At 35.5% G+C, this 20,451-nt stretch overlaps 2 protein-coding genes across 4 annotated transcripts; one reads left to right on the plus strand and one right to left on the minus strand.

Moving 5' to 3' along the window:
- Positions 1–122: 122 nt before the first annotated feature.
- On the plus strand, positions 123–1,925 carry LOC113507108 (scolexin B-like). Its single transcript, XM_026889968.1, has 4 exons — positions 123–146; positions 265–417; positions 1,041–1,181; positions 1,384–1,925. Exons 1-4 carry the CDS (start codon positions 123–125, stop codon positions 1,540–1,542), a joined length of 477 nt encoding a protein of 158 aa, XP_026745769.1. The 3' UTR covers positions 1,543–1,925.
- A 529-nt stretch (positions 1,926–2,454) lies between these two features.
- On the minus strand, positions 2,455–19,702 carry LOC113507107 (AN1-type zinc finger protein 6-like). 3 transcript variants are annotated; one of them, XM_026889967.1, is made up of 7 exons: positions 19,605–19,702; positions 17,136–17,306; positions 15,184–15,318; positions 8,545–8,901; positions 7,895–8,038; positions 4,951–5,092; positions 2,455–4,024 (listed from the first exon to the last, which is right to left on the minus strand). In XM_026889967.1, the coding sequence occupies exons 4-7, from the start codon at positions 8,641–8,643 to the stop codon at positions 3,876–3,878; spliced, it is 534 nt and encodes a 177-aa protein (XP_026745768.1). In that variant the 5' UTR covers positions 8,644–8,901; positions 15,184–15,318; positions 17,136–17,306; positions 19,605–19,702; the 3' UTR covers positions 2,455–3,875. The 3 variants fall into 3 exon arrangements, with proteins under 3 accessions (XP_026745768.1, XP_026745765.1, XP_026745767.1); XM_026889964.1 differs by lacking the exons at positions 7,895–8,038; positions 8,545–8,901; positions 15,184–15,318; positions 17,136–17,306; positions 19,605–19,702 and adding an exon at positions 5,519–7,849 and having other exon boundaries at positions 2,455–4,030; XM_026889966.1 differs by lacking the exons at positions 7,895–8,038; positions 8,545–8,901; positions 15,184–15,318; positions 17,136–17,306; positions 19,605–19,702 and adding an exon at positions 5,519–7,843.
- Positions 19,703–20,451: the final 749 nt, after the last annotated feature.

Genomic DNA, 20,451 nt, shown 5'->3' on the forward strand with positions numbered 1-20,451 from the left:
GTATACACTAATAATATGATCGTATACTTTCATTTTTTTTACGCAATTATGGGATAGCGTAGTTATGTGCGCGAGAGGGTGCCAGTCTTCCGATAATATGGTGGTACAGGAATGTTACCGCCATGTTATTGGAAGACCGTCTGTCAGTGAGTGCTGTAGCGCTAGACTGGATTGTATTGAATCGTGAATAAATAACTATAAATACAAACTGTTAATGGTCAAATATATTTATGCAAGAAATAACTTAATGACATTGCGATGTAGGTGGCCGCCCGGTGGGACTTCCTGTTGGCAGAGTTAAGTGAGCCCCTGCCTCTGGACGGCAAGACTATGGTTGCCGCTAAATTGGATGACCAACCATCCCTCCCCGAGGGTCTCAACGTTGGGTACGCGGGCTACGGCACGGACCACTTTGGTGTAAGTAGCCTACATAGACAATATCTATTTTGAAACGAGAAAACTATTTTTCGCCTCTAGTAACTCACGTGTTACCTAACTCCTGCCAATCGTGGCAAAGTTATAGGTAGCACTTTTCTTGAACCACGAATCAACAACGAAAAATACGTGAAAGCAGGTGTCCTGATTTTCCAGACACTTCAATCAATCTTTCACTTTCAAAACTTTCTTATTCTGTATGTATGTCTTTATAATCGTTCTACATATATTTTGGATCGTACATCTTCTAATATATAAAATTCCCGTGTCACGATGTTAGTTACCGTACTCCTCCGAAACGGCTTAACCGATTTTTATGAAATTTTGTATACATATTGGGTAGGTCTGAGAATAGAACAACATCTATTTTTTTGATAAGGGTTGCTCACACTAAAAACACGATTTTATTTTTTGGACGAAATTGTTTTTTTTTTATAATGTGGCATTAAAAATACATACAACTAGAAAAAAAAAATCGGCAAAACAACGTTTGCTGGATCAGCTAGTATATTATATGTTCCCCCATTGGGTAGGTATATTCCCTGGTCAAAAGAAATGTAATAATTGTGTGAAAGTTTTTTTTCATATCTAATCGTATTTTTTAGGGCTACATGCGTAGTGATATGCACAAAATGGAAATGGCGGTACAGCCTGAAGAAGTATGCAAGTCAGCATTACCTGAATATCGATCGAAAGATATGGTGTGCGTGAAAGGACGCCCGCCGCGGTTTGATTCTGCTTGCAGTGTAAGTATATTATCTGAGTAAATGTTATCTAAGTTACGTCTAAGATATACGCGACATAAAAGGCTGCGCGTTCAATTTTCGTGACAATCAATTAGTGTAGCACTTTACAAACAACATTAAAAAAAATATGGAATAGCACTGAATTATGTTACAAGCAGGTCGGTGTATTTTTCTATGTATAACCAGCAACTATTATTCTCAGGGCGACAGCGGCAGCGGTCTGGTTGACGAGACTGGTCGCCTGGTCGGTATTGCATCTTGGGTACAGAATGATGCTCGGTCATGCTCCAACGGCGCCCTAGTCATATTTTCAAGGGTCTCCAGCGCACGCGAATGGATCAGACAAGTTACCAATATCTAATGTTACTTTACCAAACATTTTATACGTACATAGAATTTGTTGTTTATAGAATTAGATCAATGTTAACATGTTGACTAGTCAAGTAATTCTTCCAAAGAATTTGTTAGGTAGGTAACATGTGATATCCGCAAATATTAAATTTGTATTTAAATTACACGTATTTAATATTACCATGACAAATTGTTAGGGTAGACTATTTGTTACTTAGCATTTTATGGAAAATATAATTAAGTACAAAGATACAATTGATTAAGCTCCCTTGGTTGTGATTAAACAGTTATTTTGAAAGGAAATTATACTATTTAGCATAATTGTTGGCAATGTACCTATTTTTTTCCATAGTTTAAATAAAAAACGTTTATATAATAATAATAATAGGTGAATTTTATTGCTTTTTCATTCTTTTTTTTTTTCATTTTTAGCCTTAACTGTTTAGATGTTTACAGGAGTAACTGCACTAGACCATCAATTGTCTTTTAGTCAATTAATCCACTTCATCATCGATCGATGCTGTCGAACCCTAAGAAGCATTACCAAATTTTAAATCGGCTACTTGGTACCGGGTAGCTAGGAGTGGAAAAATATAAAAAAATACGTCCACAAATTTAAGCGATAAAGCAATAAAATACAATGACAATGATAAGGACGTAACTAAACACAGTATAATATTGGACAATCCGATACCATACTACTGTAAGAATACTTTGACGTCGCATTTTTTATACACTTGTAGGTTGATGATGATTTTATATTAAAGGGTTGTTATTATCACCGATCGCTTCTTCTGGGGGTCGCTATTTACATTAATATAAATGTTTACTAATCTCAACTTGTGTTCAAGAAGGCTTAGTTCTTCGCTCCTTATTTATTTGTTTAGAAAGGTTACTAGTAGGTAAAATGAAAAACATTGTATGTTCCTGAAAATTTAATGACTTTAATAAGAGAATAACTAAATTAAAACAGCAAAGATAGAAGGAAAATCATTCATTAACATCATCTTTATCTGATTATGTTCAAGCTAAAAGACCAAAATTAATCAATGACCTAACAAAATATACAACAAAAGTCATTAAATAATTAAGTCCAACCAATCAGTTAGTCTACCGTGGACAACGACCGAAGCGATACATAGTTATTATTGGTTCAACTTCACCACTAAAATGAACAAGTTACATAATACAACTTACAATTTTGAATAATATTGTGATTAAAAGAAAAAAGCTAAATAATTCTTTTCTACTTATATGTGTAATAATATAAAGTGTCGACTACTTATAATATTTATAACTATCCATATGCTTACTTTAAATTTTCACACAAAGAGCGGAGCGGCGTGGTAGCGGCGCGTGCGACAGCGACGCACGAAATCAAAGTAAATGATCACAAAACAGCGTTCCCGAGAACTGCAAGCGCTTGCACACGCCGGCCGCCGCACGCCCTCGCCGCCGCGCGCTCACCTTAGCCGATACACACCACAATCTCGCTAAACACTAGGTCACTTATGCCGAATGTTAGACAAATAAGAAAGCGACGACTTCCCAAACCAAAATAACATTACTAACAATTTGAAGATGATGTTAATTCACAGTCCAAGACGTGCTCGTCGCCGCGGTGTGCACACTCGCACTAATCGTTGTCTAGCACAGATGCGGCTTCACGGAGCTCCGCTACTCATATCACGTATCGAATGTTTGTCACAAACACGAGTCATGTCGGCGGCAGCGAACTCCTGAACAATGTACAACTAGGCGATCGACATGGAGAGCCGCTGTCCAGCCGTCAGTGCGGCCCCAGCATACCATTGTTACGTATAGTCAAGCGCGCTACGCTCTCCGTTGGAATCATAACAATGTAGCTTTTTTTGGGAGTTTTAATTTTTTACAATATATAGGATTTGTTTCTATAATTAATTATATCTAATATTTACAATGGAGGTGAACGGACAATATTCAAACTCTACTTATTATCTCAAAAATTAATCCTGAATTCCTACCCGAAACGAACATTATCTACAACTTTTAATAAAAATTTAAAAGTAAAACTCTCGCCACAAATAAATCTAAATACAGTATAGATCGAGTCTGTGTTTCCTACGCGGTCGCGTCGTTCTTATAGTTGAGTAAGTCGCGAGGCAAAGGCGCTCGGACAGACAGAAAATGAAAAGAAACGGAAACCGAACGAGCGACGGCGCGGCGCCGCCGGCCTGCAGTCAAAAATACCTACATACAAAACGCAAATAAGAAACACAAACTCGATCGAATATTTATTTAGAGAAAATCATAAAACGTATGTAATGCGGTGCGGTGAGGGTGGTGACTCCCGGGCCCACAGGCTCATATCTTGTGGATCTTCTGCGAGACCACGACGGGGTTGTTGCGGCGGATCTCCTGCGCGCCCAGCTCCCGGTAGTCGAACGAGCACTCGTGCTTGTCGCTGTACCGGTGCACCGCGCAGAACAGCCCTCCGCAGCGGCACTCGAACCCTGAGCCAACACCACGCAACACAACTATATACTCACACATGCTTTCAATGCTAATATACAATACTCATTTATACATACCTAGCTTTATAATATTCCATTAGTTAAAATTTAAATAACGCTATTGACCTCGTGCCAATAGACAAAACAAATATAACAACAACAAATATAAATTCATTTTATGAATCTGCATCCACAAGTATCAATTGACATTAGTTTCACAGTAGATATGATTTGGAGGTTCACTTGTGTGCTATTGTTGTTGCTATTTGGTGTATGCATACAATGTTGATTCAGTTAACTCGTGTGCGTGAATATGTTTAACACACAATGGTTAAAATATGTTCACTATCAGCGATTCAAACATCGTGAAATACTTGAGCATGAAGGTTATGTGAAGCAAATTTAAACACAAAAAAAAGCAATGTGGGCATCTATTGAAAATATATATCAGATAATTGTTTACTACATTGTAAAAGGTGATCAACAGGATATAATGTATCTGATACCGTATACAAGAGACCGACGGGTACGCATACGTACTCATACATTGCAATTTATAAGCGGAGTATTCATAGCATGACATAAATGTATTGTTATTATTTTTTACTTTTAGTAGAAATGTAGACATAAGCCAACAATTTTTCATGAATTTTATCGATTTTTACCAATCGACTAACCATAAAATTGGAGCCTGCACGCACATCCACTATCGGTACGGTACTTGCATATTTCCGAAATGAAGTATATATTGCGACACTTCCAAGTCAATTTAGACAGCAAGGCCATAAATGTGTATGAAATGTATGTGGTTTTCATTATTTACGAACTGAGGAACTATCTGGTTAATAGTTGGTTTATCTTTTTTTGTGTTCTTAACTTATTTACTGAAATAGTAAGCAAGACCAGCAATAAAGTTTCTCGTTTACCTGTGAGTCCAACCTTCTTGCGGCAAACGGCGCACCTATTCTTTTTCTTTTTGTCCTTGCTGGGATCTTTGTCGTCGGCGTCAGTGTCCGACGTGCCAGTACTCGCCCCGCTCGTTCCCGCTCCGCTTTCTTCTTCCAATTTCTGAAAATAATTTTTAAAACATTAGAATAAATGATAACATTCATTTATTGAAAAGTCACTTAGAAAAGAAACAAAGTGAAAATATTGAGTTAATTATGTGTAAGTTCTTCCGCTTCATTTTATTTATTTTCTGTAATTTTTTCGTTTCTATTCTGGGTTTTAAACAAAATTTTATTGATAACACTCTACACGTTGAGACACATCGACTATAAAATTAAATTTAAACCGCTCAAAGACCGTTAATGTGACTCTGTTTTGTACTGATAGACAATCAATACACGCATGGCTGCCGTTTTCGTACAAGTGGAGTATATATAAAAATCACCACAGCCCGAATAGTTAATTAGAGACTGTGTATTGTCAATTTAATGACTCCTGATAGAAATAACTTTTGCCACTTTACAAACGTTTTAATCATTAACCAACCCTTTTAAGATTCTTTTTAGCACCGTCTGATTCCGAAGGGCGCTGCTCTTTTATCTCAAGTTTCGGAGAAGTAAATTTGGCACCCTTATTAGACCCAGAAGGTGTCTCGCTGTACACCTCGTTTAGATTCTCCTGAATGTCCACGTTTTTTTTGTTCTTGACCAGATCTGCGGAGGTATCCTGGGTCGCAAGGTCACATTCCTGGTTCTGTGTTTTATCGTCTAGTTTTATTTTCTGTCCAGCGTGATCAGCCTTTTCCTTGGTGCCGTCGGGTGTCGGCAGCGGCGTGCTGTCGTTAATATCGATGGACAGATGTTTGTTCTCGAAGCTCTTGGATCGTGACACGCCCGTGCCTTGCTCTATGGATGAGTTCTGGCTGCTATTGTTAGATTTACTATTGCGGCGTATAGCTTTTTTGAATATCCTTTTCCCCTTCGACTCTTTTTTGCTAGGGTCATTTTCCATTATTCAAATTTTTTATAAACTTCAGGTTGGGCATTTTGATTGCAAATCAACATTGTTCCGTCAGCACCTGATTTTACGCGCAATAATTTGGTTTGTTTGATTTTTTTAATTCCAATGTACTGATATAAATAAAGATAATTATGATATCTAGTTGTATTAATCGTTCGGAGCAGTAAACACTTTACCAGTTACGATGTAAAGGTGCCCCTCATCTCAAGTCAATGACTTGGGGGGACAAAACAAATAAAAAATATTACATTTTAAAAGCCACGGAACAACAAACAACAGTTTGGCTACAAAAATATTAAATATAAATTGAATTTATTGTGTATAAGTAAATCGAAGCAATATTTTTTGGTTTTCCTTGCTGTAAACGCAATGTCAACTTGACGTAAAAGGTTTTGTTTTAAAAAATATGTTTTGCTGCCAGCAGTGATTTGACAAAGAAAGTTTTTAATGAGTTGTTTGTTTATAAAACCATACAATCGGTAACGACTATAACGAGAGCAGAAAATGCAGAATGTTATTTATTTTTTTGTGTATGATTCATTACTAATTGCGTTTAACTGTAATGTAGACAATACTGTCACGATCTTGTTATAAATAGATGTACTTAACTACAAACAGGTCGTCAGATATTTTTTTACGCGCACAGATTCTGTCACTACACAAAATCGGCAAGTGAGTACGGAGAGTATGGTCATAATGAATTTAATGTGTTTAATTTTATCATTCGAGTCTAAAGTAAATTAACACGCATTCATAACTATGAGTAATTTTGGAGAAATAAATAGATTCATATCAGCGGAAGCTCTTATTTGATTGGTCTACCATATCTCAGAAACTGCTTATCAAAACACGGCGTCATTGTACCTATCAAAAACATAATATCACACGTACATATGTTTGAACTTAAACACTTCATTAAGTTGCAATAGTCACTAGACATAGATTTATTGTTAGGAACTGAGAGTTTGTAATCGGGCGATAATAACGGTTGCCTTGTTCACGTTATTAAATTTAAAGTAGACAGTTATGTACTTTTTTGTACCATAAAATAAAAAGACTCCAAAACATGGTAATCCTTGAGTTTTCAATATCAACCTAGACTTTGCCCTTTATACTTCATTTATGAATTCCCTATAATTTTTATAGTCAATAACAAATTTCAATAACATCGGTATGCATCGAAATAGCGTCACTACAAAGTATTATTTGTAAGTTATCAATAATAATTATATGCCTAAATACAGTAACCCTTTTTAAAAATGGAAATTTAGGAACAGATGACACTAGCACTCATCTTACCTGCTATATTATTGACAGTTAAATCCAACGCCACCATTTAAATTACAAAATAATAGTGTGAGATTAATAATAATGTCAGTAAAGTTTCTTTGTTCAATAATCTATAAATAAATTAAGATGTGACGTAGAATGGAATAATGACATTCTAACACGTAGTCATTCTTTGTGACTATTACAAATAAAGGCATTGTTAAGGTGCCAGAAGTTATTTTATTCTCTAACAATAAGCTACTTTAACATGGCGCGGCAGTATGGAGCTATGGAGCTTGTTGAGGAGAACATTACAAAAATGGGAAAAGATAAAATGTTGAACCTCAACGTTCATAATTATTATAATAACAATAACTAAACTGTTGTTTACGATAGTTACTCATACAGGTAACACGCATTATTCATATACATTAGTTGAAAAATAATATTAATATGACTTATAATATGTTATTGCCTGATTACTGTTCTTAGAAAGAAATTGCGTGACTCTTAATATTTTCACTTGGACACGTTCGAACATTGTAAAATTGTTTAAGAAACGTGACTATTAAATGAACAATTATAAACCAATCTGTTAAGTGATGAGTTAAGATAAAAGAAGTGTGGCCTCACGTCTGTGTGGGTCTGTGCCTGCACGGGCAGGCTGGGCACAGTAGGCGCGGCCGCGGCCAGCGGAGTAGATGGTGTCGCAACGAAGGGGGCCGAAACCGGCGAAGGTGACGATGCCGGCGGCTGTTGCTTCTTCTTTAAAGCCTCCTGAAATCAGTTAACACAAGGTTAACAACAACCTCCAACATTATAATCTAGTTGGATAAGACGTATTATGCGTCATGTATGCGGCAAAAGACTTTATTAAACTCTTTACCAAGTTACTAAAGTGAGAAAAAGGAAGTTATAAAGTGTTAATCAACAAGTTACAACCTTGGAACCAAGTGGAACCTTTTTACTACAAGGGATAAAGAGCTCAAACCACACCGAGGGCATGTGGGCACAATTCTGACTGTCACATGTAAAAATCCTCAATCGAAGATCGGAAGATTACTCCAAACATAATAATAAACAATAATTCAATATACCAAGCATAAATGGCCTGTTGTGTCTCCAGTTTAATTTGTAAGATTTATCTTGCGACCAGCGTCCTCTCTTAAAACTAGTAAAGTACGTTTCCAAACGTAGGTAATATTTATTTGGTGGGTACATATTGATGATATTTGCGACTACTACTACTACTGATTTTAGGTTCCTTGGACTGAATGAAGTACCTTAAAGCATACTGAGCAGAGTCCGTCTGTTGAGGGGTTTCCGTAGAATCCGCACCCCGAGCGGCACAACGTCTCCATCGGATTTGATTCACGCTCCATTGTTCCACAATATAATTTCACTTTTAATACAACAAAGTCACTTCACTCGAGTTTGTAATATAATGTACGATTGCACTAATTGTATATTGCACTTGTTTGTCGTAACACACAATGTTCTACAATAATAACGGCAAGAATGCTGCACTTAGTAACGTTTCAATTTAGACTTGATTATCTCTGGTTTGCAGGGTCCCGGTTAGTGGCTTTCCTTGCCAATGAGCTGTGATTATTCCTTGTATGTCAGGATCGAAGCGGGCCCTGGAACAAACAATCGTACAATAAATGCCTATTTACAAGATGTGACAAATGTATTTATAATAAGATAAACGCAAAATAAAGCCTAAGTCATACCAACAATTGCGATTTCAAAGCCTTTCGCATACAAAACATGATGATAGTCATAGAAAGTGGTATTAGGCGTAGCATATGATTTTGTAGAAGCAAACATAATATGCATAACGACAGGTTTGCGTAACAAGAGAGAGCTAACGCTAAAGTGGAACGCGCCCGCGAAACGGATCACCCGCGTGCCCCGCGCCCCACCCCAAGGTCGCTAAACCAACAACACTTGCATATCTCTTGTCAACACGGTATCGATAAAAAGATAATCGATATTGCGGTGAACTCTTGCATCAACCTCAAAAAGTAATCCAAGAACTTACAGAATTACCTAGTACGCCAGCTATTACTTTTATCAGCAAATGAAGCATATTTAATTGTAATGTATGTGAGTGTTAATGATAAACATAGCAAACAAAGATATCATTTTAAAATATGCAGAAAAACAACCGTCATTCGTCGTTTAAATCGTATTTTTTTTTCTGTCACAATGGCGTACGCCGCGTTTTAAACAGTATAAATATAATATATTCTATAAGATCACCAGTCACCAACGCCAGTAATTGTAAAATGTTCAACAATAATTGCAATGAATACTGTTAAAGTCGAGAGTGTGCGGTAAGGTCATTAGCCGGGGCCGGGGACTTGGGGAGTCATCGACCGGGCTGCACGCAGGGGTGCAAAGCGTCGGCGCTCGCGCACGCCCGCACCGCTTTTATTATATCTACTGCGCATCGCAGAAGATCAAATTCTGTGCAGTCCGCATGTTTTTCTAAAGTCCAAATAATTATAAACGTGACAAAATCGATGACATTACAAACTAAGCACGAAACTGGTAATTTGGCTAAATTATTTGAAGGAATTTGATGCCTTGCATTCATCACAACCGACTACTCAGTAACACAAATTGTATTATTTCATCAACATATCATGAACATATTATAGTAATTTGCACAAAGAATAACTTCGTAAAATAGAGACGGATTGCATGTAGCAATTAATGCTGGTAAAAATAACTCAGCAATATTGATACCAAATAAGTATGCCAAGGCAACTCATTCTACTAGACGGAATCGTGATATTCAATTTTAGAAATTTATCAATAACGGCAACGACGTTACAATGTCATTTCATTATATTATTAAATACCTATTATAGTGACTGTGACAAGTAAGTATTCTTATTAGGACTACGGTAGAATTAAAATAAACAAAGCTATAAAATGTGCTCTTTTGTGTGTCTATCTGTGTATATTTGTGGTGCGCGAGTGTGTGTTTGTGTGTGTAGGACGTATCTCCGTCGCGACGACAGCGTCGGTCGGGCCGCGCAGAGCCGTGCCCCGCTGACCCACTTGCCGAGTGTTCACTACGCAATTCGAGCGCGACCCGCTTCACGGTGCACCGCCACACACACAAACACACCGGCCACATGACGAGACAACCCACCGATAGCATTGCACACCTTAGTGACACATGTGTTCGTATATCTACCACCCCTACGTCCTACACAGTAACAGATACCACCAGTCGAGCGTCAAATTACAACCCACGAGCAGATGGAACAGAATCTTATAACTGTTTCAGTAGGTAGGTTCACAAGTTACTTTTGGTATATTTAATTTCATCCATTAAATGATTCCGTATTTCGTATATAATTCCGTATTATTTATTACAATACAAAGAGGCTATTGGCAAATGTGAGACTAGGTGTGTATTTCTGTCAGTGTTTATTATCTTATATTATCGTAGGATTCTATTTAGGATTCTAACATTCTTATTTAGGTCTTAATCAAAGGTTACATTAATTATTGCGAATTATTAAATTCAAAAAATATATGGATTTCATTGCGACTTGCGGTGTATTAGTCCAATGACAATACGAAGAATAAATACGAGATTGATTAGAGACTGAGAAAAAGGGTTATTGTGGGCTGTATTCAATTCCCATGATAGTTATAAATTGTAAAAAATCTGAAAATATAAATAATATAAAAGAAAAAATAAGCCCATCTACTAATACCTTGAGGCTACCAGTACCACAAACAAATATGTATATAGGTCGTTATGAACCCCATAACACGCATGAAAGCTACAGACAGTTCTATACATAGGTACACTGCTCGAATTTACGTCTGCTCGGGACAAGATACAGGTCTGACCACTTGATCAACGGTAACAGTAACGGTACCAGCTACAAAAATCGTGCAGCGCAAAGAAAAATCCTACGAAAACTCAGCATCATTGGCTTTTACATCTACTTAGCTTCGAAAGCAACAGTCTATTTGACTTGAAATTATCACTTGTATCTCTTTAATGCTATAAAAAGCATGGTTAAAATGCTAATGATTAAAATGTAGATGTGGACTAGACACAAAAAAAACATTCAAAACGCACTGTTATTTTATCAATAAGTCCTCATTTTTATCTGATTTTTCTTTATCTAGTAGTCCTATTACTTTCATAGTTATATTCTAGCTATGAAAATATGCTAATATAAACTTGCAAGTCATAAATTGATTTGTAAAAAAATATTTAGAAAACGGCTGTTATCAAACAAAAACAAATTTACCAAAATACGGAAACTACGCCATGATGCGCTAATCGAGGTCAAAGAATTTTCCTGGCACACGTTCTTAGAAATAATGTAGATTATTAAAACATTAGTAACAGCTTATAATGAAGCAAATCTAAGTGTGTGTGGTGTATATATCTTAGCGGAAACGTTTTGACCAAAAATAGAATAACCAGGGTCTTGAAACGCCTTCCGCATGATTACGCAACAAAGAAACAAGAATCCAGTGCAGGGAACCTATTCTTTCATTGAATTGGTTTATTCGATTGACAATGCTATACAGCCAGGATGGGAAGGACAATGACATGAGCATTTAAAGAAAGAATTTTGCGTCATCAACAGCACAATGACGCGCCCGCTATGAACACGCACGGCAAGATGGCCGCCGCGGCGTCAGCTGATCGCGCACACGCAGCGCAGCTGTGACACTCAGTGAGCTCCGCGCTCATATCAACGTGAACATATCGCTCTCTCTTTCATCCCCGCTGATACACAATGGACGCGCTCAGTCATTGTTTGAAACACAATGCTCACTACAACTTTGCTACTAGAAGCTAGTAACATAATGTACATTATTTAAATACTTGCGCACCCAAACGTACAATCGACAGGTAGAATTCATGATAATATAAGTTGTTTTACTTTTAACTTGCTATTTATTTCTTTACAGGATTGCAAAATTTGCTTGAACAAGCCAATAATTGTAAAATACTTAAATTTGTACCTGATTATACTACGATATACCTACATAATCTTGAAAAACAATAATGCGCAGTATCAATTTAATGATAACAGGAATTAGCTTAACGCGCATCATATTTTAAGAAACGAAAAACTATTTTCAATCAGTGAAAACAATATTTACCTCAGTTCAGAATTAAAAATATACACTTGCGAAAACTTCAATAAGTGTAAAAGATCAATTTTATTATTTCCGTTGTAATCAATTCTAGTTCAACCAGTTAAAGGAAAACTTTATTTATTATTTTATGTTTATTAGATAAGTGGACTATAGACGAATAGTTATGACTGTATTATAATCCAACCTTCACTGAATGCGAGCGATATTGGTCCCATACGACATTGATTATGTATAAACACACAATTATACATTCATTAATTATATTGCAGTCGAGCACACAGAAAACGACTACACACCTAGCCAGCCTACAGCAGCTGCAAACAGTAGAACTTGGCTCGAGTTATCGTGTTAACTGTACAAATTAGTTTTCTAGACAATGAATTTGGAAAACAATTAATACGTCACAAATGGCATAAACTTTAGAACACGTGAGGACGTTGACCTTCTGACACCAAGGTCGGGGCGACGGCCTTCAAACAGCCTCGTCTAGCTGGCCCACAGGCTCCACTTTGAGACATCTCGAAACACAGACGCACACAAAAACAACGCACACTTAACTATATTACCTTCGAGTGGGAACACAAGCCCATGGCCACGTAGAAACTACGCTCGAAAGCGCTTTAAACTCACAAAAATGATATCACTAACACAAACTTTGTCAAAAGAACTCGGGCCACTAATTCGCACAATTATCTTCCAAGATAAGGCAATAGCAGCACCCAATGTTTAAAACTGTATTTGTAACAATTAACGAGTGTATCGGCCACGCGGGGACGAGCTCCGACGCGCTCGGCGAGCTGGCGAGAACTGAGCGAGGAGCGGTAGCGGTCGCGCCGCCCGCAGTCTCTTGCAACTATATATTCGCGTCATTCCATTCTACACGCGCACGCACTCACCAATACAAACAAGCCACTAGGCGAGCGCTGACATACACATGTCCGATCCGACGAGATCACGATCACCTATCTTGTCCTAGCTACAACTTCTTGATGCAATTTAAACTTTATGCATTGTACTAGGTAGATCGTTCGGGCGAGAATTATTCTCATGTAGATTAAATAGGATAGATTTTAGTCTACTTTAAATAGGACGTATGGTGTTACCCAGACGATACCCTTGACGTTTGCTTTTACTAAATGTACAATAAAAGCTTAGTAAAGAAACAAAGCATTCCTACTGACTATTGACCAGTTATGAAAAATATTTAAACTACGAGAGTAAGTACGCAGAACATCCAGAAATCACAAGTAACCTCATTAATAATAAGTATTACATTTTATGTTAACAAAATTTTAGATAAGTTAATTCTGACTTGAATTTGTCTGTAGTAAAAAAAAATAAACAACTTTTAAAATAATGTCCGCTATTAATTAGTGTAACAGTGCAGTAGTGTAAAATCTGCCAGTTCAGCAGACACGGGTTAAATAACAGCTGTATCTTATTAGAAAATTTAAAAAAAAAACAGCATTTTATTCTGAAGACAAGACAATAATATTGGAAGATGGACAGAGGTGAGAGATGTTTTATATTGTTTACGCAGCATGTTCGCCAAGATCGATAAAAACAACGTAAAAGTACGACGACCTGCAGTTATCTGGATATGCATAGCTGAGTTATTAGTATGTTAAGCATTAACTGATGTTTTACAATAAAACATCATATTTAAGTTTTTAAAAACTACATTAGCTCTTTGAAAGTTGTTGTTACACTCCATAATTTTGTTTTCTACATTCTGTAATAAAAAAATACTTTCGAAACCTAACAACAACAAAGATGCGGCTGCATCGAGTCCAAATTATTTGTCGTAACATTTCATTACAATAACTATAAAGTAAATGCGTATTTACTTCAACGATTCTGCGCACTTATTGTCAATGACAAGACGTTTTATAATACCTAAAAGGTCGTGTGAAACGATCGCGTATACAAACAAAGCCATGCGTGCGGAGTGGTCAGAACGGTAGTGAAGGCGACGGACGCAGACAAAGCCGCGACGGAGCGAGTCGTCGATCTCCCCCGAATTAGTCCTGGCCGGGGCGGTGACCTCAGCGGGCCACACGCGCCCATCGACGCCGCCGTCGCGCCACCGCACCGCCACAAATTATCGCCTTGCGGCCCGACACGCATTTTGTCCATCCCTCGTAAAGCAAGCACTCCTTACAAGATTATTCTCACTTTTCATATACACTAACAAAGACTCAAAAATTTTCTTAAATCCTGTATCGAAAACTAACAAAGACACAAAGATCGTATACGGGCTTTAGGAAGGTCAATGAAATGAGAGCACGTGCATCTCGACACCTTATTCATACTGAGGAGGATGGCGCAGTATCTCATCATCACGTGTTTCGAGAAACGGTTTAGCAGGAGATTTGGCACCTACAATAGGTGGGTAAATAAATATACCTAGTACATTCAACTGATTCAACCAAAGTAACCGGCCAATTCCAAACATCTATTATTAGGAGTGGTTATGCTCAAACAAAGCTTGCTTGACATAATTTCTCTAAAGAAAAGCCTTAAGTTTGAAGGCTTGATGTATCATCATCTTAGGAGTGTTTTATTTCTCTACAAAATGACTTTTACAAACCCCTTTAATCGCTAACGAAAAATAAAAGAAAGAACAAATAGATGACGCAGCAAATAATAAACCCTTGATGCTACTCAATCGTAAGTGAATCGGATTCAAAACGTGAGCGAACGGAAAACAAAGCTTTCTCTTCACGAACATAAACCTATACGAAGCTGGGGTTAAGGGGAATGCATACCTGATGTTGGAGTGAATTTCGTACCAAACAAATGTCTTTCCAAGTGCGCAGGCCCTTCAGCTCACAACCAGGCGACACCACGTCTGTGCGGTTGAGGTCAGCATCCACCGGCATCACAATGAATGGTTACACCACCTGAGACAAGTAATCTATCCATTAAAACTAATGCACTCTAATGATCCCTCATCAACTAATCATTGTGTTATTCAACATAAAAATACTGATTACACAAATTAAAGGAATCGAACACTTCTCCGATTAAGTGTATTTGTCCATCTTCAATATTACAGAATGTCTCTCTCTCTCTCTCTCTGAAATCCCACATAAGTGGTGCGGAAACCGTTAAAAAAAATGTAGAGAAAACCTTCTTATTATAGATTATCGTCTCTATTTCCAACTATTTCTATTTCAAACGGTCTTAATACAAAATTGCACAATAAATGACTTGATTACTCTTTGCCATTGTTAAACCCTTATCAACCTTCGGAAAAACAATAATATTTTTAGAAACGGTATTGGTCAAATATTGTATTACAAAAAAAATGTTTGAATTATATCAACTAAAAAAGATTGTCGTTAATTTATTGTTTAAGATATGTGTTTGTGACATCGAGAAGTTTTTAGAATACAACGTTACATGCATACATTATGTACACGCGTGTACAAATACTCCTAGTAATTCATTTACGATTTGTTAACTTTAGCATTTGGATTCTATGGGCAATATAAAATAATTTATAGACTTTTCCAATATTTACAAAACAAAACATGCGTGCTTAGACGTGGAAACCTATAATGTGGCCAACGTATTGAACAAATTTATTTCGTTCGAACTTCTACAAGGAGGTCTAAGGTCGCTCTGTCTGGTCGTCCTCGTTTGGCAATCAAATAGCCTAAAAAATGTTGCTAAATCACAATATCAAATGATAATAAGGTACTTGATCTTACTAAGTCCCATCTACTTCTTTCTATCCTTAAAAATATTATTTACTTGGGAGTTAATAAACAACAGTCAATAAATATCAGTATTAGATAAAAATTGCTTCTTTAAAAAAACTGCGTTCACGAACATCGAAGATTATATGTACTTTTATAATGCGATCTCTAAACAACTGACAGACTTCTAAATGCAAATTAAAGTTAATTATTGACAAATTCGTATTTTGTAACACAAAAAAAAACCTTTTTTCTTGCACTTTCTATATTAGCCATAGAAGATTCTTGCCATTGTTAGATTACGTAAATACAGTGTCCCTATTCAAAATACGGTTTAGGTCACTCATACAACAAGAAGAGCATAAACAAATGGCCGTATTGTTAAATTGATGGATGTTTTGGCTTTGAGACACATTGCTACAACTTACAATTATGACATAATGTTTAACATTTAATAACCTTTTAATTTATTTTAATAAACAAAGACTACTTATTAGTAGTTTATATGATTTTCTTACTTAAGCCTGCTTAAATAATAAATTATGGATAGTAAGTATTTTAATCCATATATAAAATTATTGCAATGCTTCATAACAATTATAAATTAAGTTTTATATTATTTGAAAGTTGCGAACCTATTATGCTATAAGATTTATTGCAAGTTTATCATATTTACTGCACATTAATAAAAGATCAATCATTATGTGAAATATAGGAAACCTATAGGACCTAAAAGAAGTAAATTGTACATTTTAGTAAATTTCAATGAACCTTGCCAAAATCTTGACCTTATACAAGCAAACATACATTTAAGTAATGATTGTTATTTAAAAACAATGAAAATGTTTTTTTCTCGAGTTTAGAACCCTGTTTGCTTTGTTAATGGGTGAATTAATTTATTAGGCAGCTTCTGCATTTTCCCATCACGAACTTGTTTTGATTCAATTCAATATCAACTAATGAGGAGTAAGTAAATGGAGGGCTCATATGCATTTTCTCCAACTAATCCCACTCACCGAATTTGTGAGGTGCGCAGGGAAAAGAAACGTCTGTCATTGGACGATCGCTGACCTCTTGACAAACAGCACGTTTCTGATTGGCGATTGTTGCAGTTGTAAACGTTGTTTTTGTGTGGATATCTTTAGCGCCAGTCGCCCACACATTATTACTCCATTTGCTTACTTACTCTGTGGGTAAACATGAACTCTAAATTTCGTTTTCATTATTTAATAAAATCTCTACTTTAGAAACAAGTACAAGACACAAACTAAATTTGACAACAAAGTTATGGTATCACAAGATTAGCTACAGCAACATAAAAAATGTAATTGTATTGTTTGAAAAGAAAAAACTAATAAACTTGCATATATTCATAATAAACTGCAAACTGCCTTTCAAAAAATTGTATGAGAAACTGAATTAAATCTTTCAGACACAGAACAAAATAATGATTATTACAAAGCTTTTTGTTACCCTCTTTGATGGTTTGTGGAGATAGGCAGTGACTACATATTTTGAAGTACAAAGTACGGCTAAAATCACTAAGAATGAAAACCATCCCAATCCAGGATACTTTGTTGATTGAGGATCTACTAAAAAAAGTTTTATTATGAAAATTTCATAAAGATTTGCAAATTAATGAACTGGAATATAGAAATAATTATATATTGAGGCAACTAGGAACACATAAATACAATAGAAAGCTTAGAGTTGAAGAACATTGTCACAGCTATTTATCATGCAATTTAACACACTGATAACACAAATGTCTCCTATACTAACTACACTATAATACTTATAAATGTAGTTTGCATTCCAGTAAATTTATAGTGACATAAAATATAAGAGTGCAAGAAAATATAGTTTGTACAATAAAGTTATAAAAGGTTTATGAAACCCTATGATGCTGGAAAGATGAGAAGGTGGAAGAATTCAATATGGCCTCCTATAGCTTCTCAAATATAAAATCTTCCAATGCATATTACAGATAACGAAATTAAATAACTTAAACTTATTGTAACTTATCTCATGCTTACACATAATTTATAGATTAATATGCTTTTCTTTTTTGAGTGTCTCAAAGTTTTGAACATAAGAAAATATCTTGGCCCTAATGATCTTATTAACATTATGAGAAAGTAAAGATTTGAAATGTGTTAGTAATATTTTGCCATTTCTGGTAAGGAGCATCCCACACATCAAGAGTCTAATAATTCTATGTAGGGTGGGATAATCTGAATTGGAAAAACTAGAGGTACATTGGAATACTAAGATCATAATATAAAAATGTGTTAGTATAAAATTGACATATTTATAATGAATGGTAAAATAGTTAATATAATAGTTGTATACTAGTTGCTCACAAGAAGTTAATGGAACTTGCCTATCAATTTTACAATTTAAATTATAATATTAAATTATATTAAAGAAATTGATAACTTCCATAAAATTTTATTACATGGTATGGGAAACATAACTATAATACTAATTAGTAATTTTGTAGGAAGTGAATTGCTTCCTACAAAATAACAAAAACAATAAGTACCAGTCAACCAAAACAAAGCTATTATTGTCTTATATAGCCATACTATTTATTAAGGCTACATGGCGGCGCAATTTATTAAAAAATATACATAGGTAAATCCATACATAAAATAATGGTCAAAGTGGCACTAAAGCTGCACTTTATGTAACCTAGTCATTATTTTCGATCACAATTATTTTTCTAATGATATTAATATTAAGAGTAAATAAATATGTTGTAACACGACCCTTAAATTATAACAACCGCTTACACTGCAAAAAGCAGGCTATAATATATTATAATGGGTTCTATAACAGCACCATTTTGTTTGTAACTTTACTCTATTCAAATGTAATGATTAATAGAGATAATAGTTAGCCACAAAATTCCTAAACTTACGAAAAAATAAACAACCAACACAGATATAAGACAAAAAAAAAATGGGTACATGCCATACAGGAAGTTAGGTAGGCTCGTGGGCAATCATACTAATATACGTAAAAAATAGATAGGTGGGTACATAGTAATAATAAATAAATGTTGTGAAATTGATAGAAAACTAAGATGTGGCGTTAAAAAAAATTACGTGATATCACAAAAGCTCATACCAAGCAAAATACACTATGCCTCCCAAGGTGGTGTCATGCAAAAAAATGCGTACCTAATGAACAAGTGCACTCTTGGTTTCTGAAAATCCCTTGTTGATAAAAGTCTCGTGCAAAACATGGAGATAAAGTTCTAGATCAAACTCTTGAATAGCTATAGTCTCTTTATGGAGTAGAAACAAAGAAAATATTGAAGAATTTAGTAATTGGCATTCACGAAGAAAATGGCGTCATATCACTAGTCACGGAACAAGGTACAATTTCGTCATATGAATGCACGGGTCACAATCACAAATAAACACCACAAGAAAACAAATACATGCTGTACAAGTGATTTTGTTCATAAAATTACTCACTTTGAATAAAAATTCCAAAGAAAATCATCCAAAAACTCAAAGGACTGATGACAAGGCACTCCACTCACCGTTTGCAAAACCAGACTGGTATCACGTGACCTGTTGTGTTACCCATACCAAAATTTTTTTAGACTTTTTGGTAGTTTTATTTTCAATTGATGCATTTTAAATTCCTCTTTCACCATTTATGTCTTTATAACCGAAAATAAGTGAGTAATAATTAATAATAATCGCCTTAATTTATTAAAAAAGAAGTTTAGAAAAAAGTTATAAATAAGCTGTGCCTGTAATTAAAAAAATCTTATACGTCTTTTTACTATGCGGAATTTGGTTTCTAAGAATTAATATTCTCGTAATTTCAAAAAGCTTATACTTCATAAACCTACTTCACCATAGAATGGATGCGTCTAAAAAGAATTCGAATGGCTGACACAATTTCAGCCCAGTTGTGGGTTAAAAAGTTCTGGTGACCTATTCTAGTGATCAGATCGTGGTCATGTCCCTAAAACTAAAATATTTTTTTTGGTCGTTAAGGAGCGGGTATCTTTATTTGGACCATAAATTATCTTATAGAAAAAGAATTAACTCTTGCGTACAAATAAGGCGGCAATTGCTCTGTTTTGTAAAGTTGATTAAGTCCTCTAACTACCATTTTCATTGCACATGCATTTATTTTGCTATGTCACCTTGATTGATCACGTTAAGTTTGGAAGATTAATCATTAAAATGACGTCATGCTTAAGGTGTCATCATACACTAATCAAAAACAAATAATGTGCTGCCATACCCTCAACATATAAAAACTACCATTCTCAATTTATTGAGGCTGGAACGTCACACATTAGTC

Source organism: Trichoplusia ni, unplaced genomic scaffold, assembly GCF_003590095.1.
Source record: "Trichoplusia ni isolate ovarian cell line Hi5 unplaced genomic scaffold, tn1 tig00000609, whole genome shotgun sequence".
Lineage (NCBI taxonomy): Eukaryota > Metazoa > Arthropoda > Insecta > Lepidoptera > Noctuidae > Trichoplusia > Trichoplusia ni.